Here is an 11,951-nt window from a genome sequence, read left to right on the forward strand (position 1 = left end):
ACATGTTTATATCTGTTTCTGGTGCTCTATAATTTATTCTTCTTCAGATTGCAATTTGTATTTACTGCTGGAAAGAGCCACATACCTATGTTGTAATTATGTCTTTTGTAAAGAGGGAACACTCTGACTACTACTAACATTGACTCCTACCATTTATGATGGAGGGTAGGAGTGTATCACAAATGATAGAACTAAAATGGAATTATCTGCAAGTGAGACCAGCATAGTACAACACGGTCTATGTGGATGAAGAAAACAGTAGTGTTAAAGGGGTTATTAGGGTTCATGAATAGTTAGTGTTCAAGAGTAGCAAGGAGTTCCTAGGATTCCAGGAATGGTAGCTTGAAGGGGTGATGGCGCAAGGTGGGAACAATTTTTTTTTATATACCCCTTGTAAAATTAACTATCCGTAACAATAGTATGTACTAAACGTGTGGTTTTGAAATTAACCAACATGGAATAGAATGCACATACACAAATACACTTGGGATACTAATTTGCATGAAGTTGCCAAGCATAATTTACTAATTTGTCATATATTGTGTTATAAAAGGTTACGCATTTGTCGTAATCTAATAAAAATTTGCATGAATGTGCTTTTAGTCTGTTTATTTGTGGCATAAATCATGAAGATTGGTAAGTAAACACACGCATATGTGTTGCTTAAAGGTAGGTAAATACTAACTGGGATATTATTAGAAAGGGGAGGTACACAGAAAGGCTTTGTTTTGTAAATGTATGTTTTATTTGTGTTTGTTTCTGTAATAGTTCCTAAATTGAGGCCTGTGTGAGCAAACAAAATGGGACTGACTCTAATTCCGAGGTGGCGGCCGAAGCCCGCATGCGCAAACTGGAGATGTGAGCTGCCTGTGCCAGAGCAGTATGGGTCAAGGACAGCGTGCCCTGCTTCATGGGGCACATGCCAAGTTTGTTGAAGTCAGCAAGTTAACTCGTGGGAATGGGACATCGAATAACAATTTAAAGGACACTTCGAAGGAAGTAAAGTACGAACAATAGCACCACTATTTTTTGTGCCATAATGATGACTCCGCACAAATTGAACAGTAAAGCGATGAGGTGATGCTCATCCAACTCTAAATTGACCAATCACGGACGTTTTAGGACAAACGTTACAAATTTAGACAGATAAGTTAGTGAAAAAGGGTATAAAAGAGGACATTTGGGAATTTGAAGGGAGCTTGCTTTTTGACTTGATCGTTGCACCCCGAGATGCTGTTGGTCTGCTCAATTTTCCTTATGGCGCAGAGACTTTGAAATTTTTCTGAACTTTAACTTTTGAAAGCGTGCGAAGACATATGATTTTACTGAATTGTCATGCTTATAAATAAATGTCTTGAATTTAACCTTTCTTTCAGGATTATTAATGCATAACTGAATCATTTCTTTCGAGTAAAAAACATATAGATCATGCTAGGAGATTTAATCTCCAAATAAAAATTAAATGAATGTAGAATTAAGCAGGTCTTGTTGTCCTTTAATTAACTTTTACTAGCTGATCCATCAAAGAAATGAATAGTGGGGTGTTTTCAATCTTTCTTTTAGAACAACCATGGTATTAAAATAAAACTGCAGCTGTAAATAATGTATGCATTTTAAGTTTAGGCACTCCACTGTAGCACCGCGGCTCTCCTTTTAGTTCTTCACTGAATCCTCGGAGTAGAATAAATGTGTGAGTGGATGTAAGGTAAGAGTTATGGGCCCAGTTGTGAGAAAATAGTGAATTGCTCCGTGGGTTAAGGTGATGGTTTATAAAGAATTTTTGGAGCTGCGTTGCATCAGGGGCAGTAATGGTGTTTTAGCAATAAGGGATGTACAATATAACACTAAGGCGTATTAAATAAGTACATTTAACTTAACGTAATACATACAAATATTAAACTTTAAGCAAATTAAACATATTAGTAAAGTAATTTTTAAAAATTATATAAATTTACCATTAAATTAACTTTTAGGAGCCAGGAGCTTAAATAAAGGCCTCTCCAATCTCTTCAACTATGATTAGAAAGAAAAAAACATTCTCTCAAGGAGTGCCACGTTAAGGCGTCTCTGAGGTTGGAAATGGAAAGGGAAGAGGAAGTGGGTTGAACAGCAATACAGCAACACATTCCTCCTGACTGCCCTCCTCTCATCTGTACTGCTGCCAGAGAAGAACAAACACCATAGTTATGGCATGTGTTTGACCAAAAGTTCAAGCTCTGTTGTGACAAAATTGATGTGATAAAGAGCTCTGACTCACGCAGCTTGATAAACAAATGATTACACAGCTCTTGAAGAGTAAGTGCATTTTAAGTGAACACATACAACTTCGGCCCAATCAAAACATTCACTCCTGTTCACTAACATGTGGGCGAATAAAAAGCCCCTCTCTGTAGTACTCATGAAAGCTTGTGCTTTTGGTTGATACGGTCTGGCAACAGCGACACTACCAAACCAGACCTAAACACATATGGAATAGGTGCTCAGCTACTGCTTTGCGTTAGCATCTGCCATTTACAGAATACTTAGAACAAGTGTTTTTTTGCCTAATGGTCTCATTGAACAGCTCCTTGAGTGGGTGAGGCTTCACTTGCACACAGGCATCCCTCATATAATGTGGTCAGACATCTGGCTCAGACAATTCTGAATAACAAGTAAGGCATTATGAAGTCACCAAATCCGCAGAGGAAACCAATGAAAATTAGACCTGCTTTTTACAGACCTAACTTATGAGGGTTAACTAAGAGGCATCAATGGACACTTAGGGCCAGATTTATCAAGGTTTTTCTTCACCCTCAAGCCACACAAAGGAGCACAAGGGTGACGCCAAACCGTAGTGAGATTTATCAAGCCACACAAGGCCACCTTGCATGGCCCTCCATGGCTTGATAAATCTGGAGTAACGCAAGGCAGCGCAAATTGCTGCCTTGCATTAATCTGCCCCAGGGAGGCGTTCCATGGGTGGAGCATCCACCCAAGGATTTTTGTGCATTCCCAGATTTACAAATAGTGGTAGACCTGGTAATACGTCAAAATGCTATGTCTTCCCATGTGAGGCGTAACAAGAAGAATTTTTTTAATTTCTCCTTGCTTTTTCCTCTTTCTACATGTGCTACATTCTGCTGTGCACATAGGAAGAGGAAAATGCCTCTGAGGATTGTTCTTGTGCAGGAAGGAATTTGACCACAGCATCCATTTTACTATTGGTCCGGCCCAAATGGTATTTTTCATAATCCCTATCTGACTGGTTGAGCCTTCTACTTGCATACATACATACATATGTGTACCATGGTGGAAGGTAAAGTGTATGGTATGATGGTGGAGTCTTAAGAAATAATATGTTCCATACCACACAATGGTCAAAAACTGCAAACCATGACAGACAAGAGAATATTGACTGGTTCGTTTCATCTTAAAGGCCCTGGGGAGGGCTCGGTTTGTGGCCGAGCAGCACATGATTACCTGATACCTCACGGACGATGCCAGTGAATACTGAGATGGCACAGGGGATCCACGGCCTTCTGGAAAAGTGGCTCTCTCCAAGTCCTCTCTGTTTTCGGAGCTCGCGACCTTATCTTCAAAATTCATCACAATATTTCTGCAAGGAAAACTAACAGAAATGTAATTTGTTAATCTATACAAACTTCAGTTATACAATAACCAACTATTAATGTTTTCAATATGCCCACTCACCACCAACCATCATTTTATGTCCAACAATTGTGAAACTAAATTGCATTCAGTAACAGCAAAAAAGTGACAAATTAGTAAAATTCATTAATCTCAGTGTCCTTTTTAGGTCTCGCCTGAGACAGCGCATGCTGTCTCTTCGAGACATTTAGTAAGTGGCCTTTAAAAGTGCCACCAGAGGCTTTTGCTGGCATCCAGCTTGCGATCCCGGGCACGTGCACAGCTGCCATCTGTGTTTTTATTGCTGTAATCAGGCTCCTCTGCTCAAACTCCCCCCGCCCTTCTCCCCCTCCCTCTTCGTCAGTTTCATTTGTGTCTTCTATAGCTGTGAATGCTCCTCTGCTCGCACTCCCACCACACTTCTCCCCCTCCCTCTTTGTCAGTTTCATTTGTGTCTTCTATTGCTGTGAATGCTCCTGCTTCCACCAGGCACACACACCACCAGCCGTCAGTGCATGCTTCCACCAGGCACACACACCACCAGCTGTCAGTGCACGCTTCCACCAGGAACATACACCACCAGCCGTCAGTGCACGCTTTTCCACCGGGTGCACACACCACCAGCCACCAGTGCACGCTTCCACGAGGAACATACACCACCAGCCACCAGTGCACACTTTTCCACCAGGTACACACACCACCAGCCGTCAGTGCATGTTTCCCCACCAGGCACTCACACCAACAGCCATCAGTGCACGCTTTTCCACCAGGCACACACACCACCAGCCGTCAGTGCACGCTTCCACCAGGCACAGACACCACCAGCTGTCAGTGCACGCTTCCACCAGGCACACACACCACCAGCCGTCGGTGCACGCTTCCACCAGGCACACACACCACCAGCCGTCGGTACACGCTTTCACCAGGCACACACACCATCAGCCGTTGGTGCATGCTTCCACCAGGCACACACACTACCAGCCATCGGTGCAAGCTTCCATCAGGCATGCAGCCCCAGCCGTCAGGGAACGCTTCCACAAGGGCAAGCACCACCAGCCGTCAGTGCACGCTTTTACCAGGCACACACGCACCACCAGCCGTTGGTGCATGCTTCCACCAGGCACACACACCACCAGCCGTCAGTGCACGCTTTCACCAGGCACACACACCCCCAGCCGTCAGTGCACGCTTCCACCAGGCACACATACCACCAGCCATCAGTGCACGCTTCCACCGGGCACACATACCACCAGCCGTCAGTGCACGCTTCCACAGAGCACACACACCACCAACCATCAGTGCATGCTTTTACTGGGCACACACACCACCAGCCGTCAGTGCAGCAGGCAGGCTCTTCTCAGAGTTTCTTGGTAAATATGTGTTCGATGTCTGGGACGGAGTGGGTCGAGTTTCCTTAAACCATGCAGAGTATGCAGGTGCAGTGCATGAACTCCTGTATGAGTGAGTCAAGCTGCCTGGGGCTCACTCACTCCACACAATGCGCCAGCACCAGGCTTTTTCTCATTCGCAAAGTTGGGCGCATGGGCAGCTCCAACACCCCCGGGAATGACTGCTTCCTACAACCAGAATGGAAACAACATTCAGAGCAATGAAAACAAGTTCATTTGATGCAAAGAACTGTTCACAAATACCATGTCCAGCTATTGTAAATCTGGCAACTTAAACAAAACAGCAACAAAAAACAAACAAGCATTGGCATAGTCAATAGGTCTCGCTTTTTGGACCCTATAAGTATTTAGTTATGCAGCAGAATACCCTTGGTGCAACAACACTAACTGTTGCATGGCTAAACACTTATAAGGTCCCAAATGTGAGACCTATTGGCTATGCCAATGCTTGTTGTATTGTAGATCCTTGACTTTCAAAGTCTTCCATCAACGTAGCAGATAGACCAGGGGTCGTATCATTCTTGATAAAACCTTCTTTTATTATCACAGTGTCCCCACTTCTTAAAAGTGGCGACGAGGATGGGATCTGAGGGGTGAGGACATTTGGGGGCATATTTACAAGGAATTAACACCACCAGAACATTACTTTTTCTGACGCTCTCGTGGCATTAACTCTTTCACCTTGCTTACAAGGCTGTGTTAAGCCACTTAATGTGGATTACCACCACCTTGTAAATAATGCCCTTTCCCACGCAGAACTTACCGTGAAAGGGGCATGTAATGGGTGTTGTAGTGGGCATTCCACCACAACACCCATTGCTTTTTTACGCTGCCCCATATTTACAAGGTATGGGGCAGGACCAAAAATACAGCCTGGGAATGCCTGGTATAAGCAGGCGATATGAGGAAAAATGTTTACTTTCTCCTCGTATTTTGCTCTTTCCACATGTCCTACATTCTACAGCACAAATAGAAAGAGCAAATCACATGTAAAGATTGTTTATGCTCCGGAAGGTGTCCCTTCCTGCACATAAACAATTACCCCTGCAGTGCAGGCACCCTAGGCAAATTGCCACTAGGGTGCCTGAGCTGGCATTAGGCAGGTTTTTAGCGCCAGTGCTAGGGGTAATGCAGGGATGCACCGCATTCTTGTGAATACAGCGCATCCTGTGTTTTGAAACTGTTGGAGTGCGGCGTCACCAATTTTGGCTTAACACCGCAGTCCGACAGTTTCTTGTAAATATGCTCCTTGGTGTGAGGAGGTCCTCAACCACATACCTGGAGGCTGATGCTGTTTTTTCTTCCGGAAGCATGCTGGTTGCAGCTGCAGGTCTTTGGATCGGTAGCTTCTGGCTCCTTCGGATATCACAAGTTTTTGTGCGAGAAATGTAGGGAAATTCGAGTACAGAGCTCTGCGAGTAATGCAGGCTAGTTTAAATTGTATTCTGGCCTCTAGGGGAAGCCAGTTCAGAGCTTTGAGGTGGGGAGAGATGTGATCAAATTTTTTTGAGCCCATTAGGAGTCTGGCGGCGGTGTTGAGGCAGGCTTTCAATGGGGCCAAAGAGTTCTTGTGTAGCCCTGCAAGAGTAGAGCATCCATATTCAAGTCTGGAAATGACTAGGGCCTGGAATGCCGTTTTAAGGTCGGACGCATCGAGGAAGGGTTTTAGGTTTCTTAGGTAGCTCAGGTGGAATCTAGCCATTTTGGCCATAGAATTTATATGGCCTTGCATATTCAGGATGCCTTCAAGGGTTATTCCAAAGGATTTTGCTGAGTCAACAATGGTAGGAGTTCAGTTTAGTGCTATGATGGTCTTGATCCATTCCTGGATGTCTGGATTGGGTTTGGATTGGGAGATCAGAAGAAATTCGGTTTTATTTGCGTTGAGTTTCAGCTGGTAGGCAGTGAGCCAATGAACTGTCAGTTTCAGGGCCTCGTTTAGGGAGAGAATATCCTCAGGGAAAGAAATTTTTATGTAGACCTGTGTATCGTCGCGTACATGGGTAGGAGATGTTGGCAGCACAAAGCACGTCTGTGAGAGGGTCAAGTTAAAGGTTGAAGAGGGTGGGGGAGAGGGTTGATCCTTGGGGGACTCCAACAGAAACCAGAGAGGGGGCGGATAGATCACCATTGATGAGGACTCTCAGTGAGCGGTTTTGGAGGAAGGATCTAAACCATTTAAGGACGATGCCATCCAATCCCATTCTGAGTTTGAGGCGTTCTAGGAGAATTGAGTGGTTCACCGTATCAAAGGCGGAGGAAAGGTCTGGAAGGATTAGGAGACAGGTTTTACCTCAGTCTAGGGCTTGGAGGGTGTCATCCACAATGTGGAGGAGGATGGTTTACGTGCTGTGCCCAGATCTGAAACCTGATTGGAAGTCATCTAGCAGGTGAAAGTTGTTGATGTGTAGGCTTAGCTGCTGTTGCACACATGTTTCGAGAACTTTGGCAAGGGGTGGGATGTTGGATATGGGTCTATAGTTCTCAGCAGAGGCAGGGTCCAGCTTGTTTTTTTTAGGATGGGCGAATCAGGGATCGAGCCCTGTAGGAGGGAGGCGTTGATTATTACGGTCCAGGAAGGGATGATAGCCTGAGAGGCGGCAGCTAGATAGTTAGAGGGGAGAGTATCATTAAAGTGATTGTTCGGTTTTAAGGAGGCAAGAATTCTCGAGATAGAGTGATCGTCATAGATTTTAAAGTTGGACCAGTGCGCTAGGTTTTTGGGTGAGGGTTGGGAGGACAACACGGAGAGAAGATGTGGAGCTGGCTGATTTTGATTTTGGAGGTGGGTTGCGGATTTAAGTTCATTTCCTAGGGCAGAGATTTTGTCACAGAAGCCCTGCGCCACATTATACCTGCGCCTGGTATAATGTATGCAAAGAGGGCCTTCCCCCCCGCAAGAAAGCCTCGTGGAAATGTTGCAGTGAAAAATATGAGATTTCACTGCGACACTTCTAGGACGCCACTGCTTCAAAACCTTACGCCTGACTCATGGCAGGCATGAGGGTGAAGCAGTGCCATAGGCACAGGCCTACCCCATGCATTGCTGGAGTTGCGTCATGCTTGCGACACAACTCCAGTAATGCATGACTTTTGCGCCAACAGATACATCAGGATTCCTGACATATCTGTCTTTCCTTGCCACATGGAGAGCTGTACATTAAATATGGAGCATCCATTGTGTCACAAGGAGGGCTCAGTGAAAACTGTTGAATGGCTGTTTTGTTGCAGTCATGCAACAGTTTTCATAAATGAAGCCTGCAGTGTGTTCACTGTGTTGTCTTTCTTGGGAGTGAGAAGACTGGAGGAGTTCGGGGGGCACTTGTCAGGTTTCGGCGTGTATTTGGGCAGGAAGGCACCCCTGTGTGAGGCACATGATGCCTTAACAAGTTGTAGCCATTTCAAATGTCATAGTGCATTCTTGTGACAATGCTCGTGAAAATGTCATAGCGCATGCTTGTGCCAGTTGCTGAGGAGGTGGCAGACTGACAAGGGGTTGTTGTATCCTTCTTAATGTATAGGCATTTATATAGCGCACTACTTACCCGTAGGGTCCCAAGGCGCTTCAACCACTGCGAAACCCTTCCTGGCTTCCCTGAGAGATGGTCCCTTAATGGGTATCTCCAGGGTGAGACCAGGCATCCCCAGCGGTCTGGTGGGGCTGTTAGTGAAGATGAGGCAAGCTAATGCCCAGAGTTGCCGAGTGTGATCGCTGATCAGAGTGGGCACTGAGGCGAGAGAATTATCGAGTCCGCTGACCCTGGTCCAGAAACCTGCCGCGCCAGGAATCGAACCCTGGTCCCGGGCCGTCCTCTGCTCTCGGGTCTGCCGCCTCTAACCAGTGAGCCACACTACTTCACTAACCCCTCCTTTTATTATCACAGTGTCCATACTTCTTAAAACGTTGCTTTATGTCGACACATGCTTTTTTCATGTGGCAATTGATAATAAGCTGGCTTTCCCAAAGCTGTGTGGGTGACAGGCAACTGTGAGGGGGAAGCACTCGAGCGTAACAAACCCCCCACCCCCCTGCCAGTAGCCAAAAAAATGAAAAATAAAATCATCATAAACCCGCGTTTATTAGCACTGTTTTTCTCCGTAGCATCATTTCCAGGGAACTGGGCCATGTGGATGACAGGCAGAGGGGGAGTAGTAGGTGCATTGTTGTCAGTATGCATGATGGTTTGGCCGGCCGTCTCAGGACTGCAAAACAGTCATGCACACTGAAGCGGTTTCCAACTTCATCTGCATTGCCGGGTTTTAGACAGCAGGCACCCGCACCCAGTCTACCTGGGAGGGCAAATTCAGGGTACTCTGGCCAATCCTGATGCTACTCCTAGCATGGGAGCAGTGTCAGGATTGGCCACTGGGAATTCTGGAAGCCTGTGCCTGCAGTGCACGAAGCCAAAGAGAAACATCTGAGGGGCAGGTACGGTTTTTTTTTGGTTATCGGTCGTCCCCAGCCCACCCTTCCACCGACCCTGTCATTTTGCAAGGACACTGGCTGCCACTGGGTGTTTACAGGCAGGGGGGGGGGGGAAGAAGCACATGCTGGGGAGAACACGAAATGTAGGAGAAAGGGTGTTAACCTGGGGGAGAAGCACACCAGGGAATGAGCAACATTGATAGCAGGTGTGGGGGAAGCATTTTAGGGAGAGAGCAACAAAGGGCGGGTGGTTCCAAGGGAGAAAGCACACGAGAGAAAGAGTTTCAAGGAGCAGTTATTTTTATTTTTCAGAAGGAGCAGATGCACATGAGAGAGAAAGCAATGTGTAGTGCGGGGCTGTACAGGCACGGGGGAAGCAAAGCATCAGTAGATGGGAGGGGTGTCATGAAGGCTGAGGAATGAGCAGCGACGGGTGCTTTGGATTAGGCCCATTTGGGAGCTTATGCCACAAGTCCTAGATTTCCAGCCTGGATGGGCCTTCTAGATCTTCCAATATTCCCTGGTTAATATATTGAGTAGCACTGGCCAATAGCAGCAGCTGATATTCACAGTAATTGAAAACCACAAGACTGTGGAAGCAAATGCAGGTTTTACCTCCTCCCAGCAATTAGAGGGCAGGGGAGGGGAGCTCGCAAGTTTCAGAACACACTTCAAAGCAGTCCAATAAAACGAGCCTGGCACGTGATTTAGTGTTTGCATAGTACAAAGCAAATGTGGCTTTTATTGGAATATTGTCTTTCCCTGGAACATCATTATCGTTGCACAACCAACAAGCTTCAAGAGAGCATCGGTGGGGTGGGGGGCGTTCAAGAGAAATCGGTTCACATTTGAAGCCCTTTACTTCCAAGCCAGCAGATCCAGAGTCATGGCTGATACAGGAATTCATTCATGGGGCAGATGAACAAGCCCCTTGCAACATTTTTACGACACGTTGCATCACTTCTGTGACGCAGCAGCCTCGTAAAAAATGAGCCACTACTCGACAGATTTAGAACGTGTCGCATCTTGTGAGATGAGTCACGTTGTAAAGCCTTGTGCTACATTATACTTGCGTCCGGTATAATGTAGCGCAGGTTGGGCGTTCCATCGCAAGGAAGCCCCGTAAAAGTGACGCAGAAAAATCTACAAGTTTTCACTGAGTCACTTTTACGTCTCCGCTGCGTCAAAACCTTACGTCTGCTTGAAGCAGGCATAAGGAGTGACGCAGCATGTTAGGTATTGCTGAGCATTGCTGGAGTTGAGTCGCACTTGCGACACGACTCCAGCAATGCGCTGACCTTACGACATAAGATGCAACACGCATCTGACTATCCTTGCGCCATAGTGAAAGTTAGGGACAGGCTTCCAGTCGAGGTCAGTCTAACTCTGGACCAGTTTTTTTCAACTTTACTAGTTTTGCCCTTGATGAAGCTCGGGGATTTTCGAAAAATTAAATAAAATTATATATCATGATACTTCCCAACCTTAGACAACCCTAAATACAACAGGATGCATTTGATAGGAAAGTGGAACTTCATACAGAAAAAAAAGACTGAAGCCGCTTCATGGGAAATTGTATTTAAAAAATAACCTAGTCAGTTCTGCTACTTCACAAAAATATATGCACTCCCAAACAGCATTTGATAAAATGGTGTCATCAAAAATCATCAAATGTGTGTCAATAGGCAATCAAAATGTACCACTTAGATGTTCTTATGGACAGAGCAAGCACCTGGAACAAGATTCAGAAATGAAAGAAGGTTTTAACGTTTATTTTTAAAAAGTAAATTTTATCAAAATCTTCTAATGCGCATTGTTAGCTGATTCTAACCACGAAGGAGTTTTATTTTTGAAATTAGGACTGCATAATATTTTACAAGAATACATTTGAAAATACACTAAGGTAACCAATCATCTGAGAAAAAAATATCTAATGGCAGTTTATATTTCATTACAGGCATGCCAAATGTATTATATATTACATTAAGGCAGATTTTTCACATTTTTTCAAAGAAAAAACAATTGTTACATTGTGTTCATTGTGCTGCTCAATGTTGCTTTTTGTACCCAGTTACCAAATAGTCCAAAGCTTGTGTAATTTTAGTAAAATCAAGCATGTCAATAAGTTAATCACTGGCTTACATTTCATATTTACCCAACTTCACACTACCAGATCTCCCACTCCCATTTTTATATCACTGAAGTTGCTACAGGCCAAGCTTGTCCCATGTTTGTTGACGGGTTGGTGTGAGACTTTTTTGACGATGATCTTCAGTTTCTCCAAATGCAGCGAAACTGCATTCCAGAGTAACTTTCACTCCTATGGCTGTGTTGTAAATTGCCATCAACGGGACAGCTATGGCATGTGAAAAGGGAGGTGATATGGTTTGTCGCATCTGTGCAGAGAATGGCAGGACAGACAGAGAGACGATGAAGATTGTGATTTCAAGCTATCGCTAGAGGGGAAACAGGCTTTACACCGCGGCTCG

General features: G+C 45.1%; 1 protein-coding gene across 1 annotated transcript in view; it reads right to left on the reverse strand.

Moving 5' to 3' along the window:
* LOC147751132 (uncharacterized) overlaps positions 1–3,589 on the reverse strand; it is a 64,772-nt gene extending 61,183 nt beyond the window's left edge. Inside the window, exon 1 of the mRNA XM_086937844.1 lies at positions 3,460–3,589. Within this exon, the coding sequence (XP_086793970.1) occupies positions 3,460–3,585 (126 nt within the window). The 5' untranslated portion in view covers positions 3,586–3,589. The remainder of the gene's footprint in view (positions 1–3,459) is intronic.
* Between the last annotated feature and the right edge of the window lie 8,362 nt (positions 3,590–11,951).

The sequence above is a fragment of the Lissotriton vulgaris genome, chromosome 1_1 (genome assembly GCF_964263255.1).
Source record: "Lissotriton vulgaris chromosome 1_1, aLisVul1.2, whole genome shotgun sequence".
In the NCBI taxonomy this organism is placed as follows: Eukaryota; Metazoa; Chordata; class Amphibia; order Caudata; family Salamandridae; genus Lissotriton; species Lissotriton vulgaris.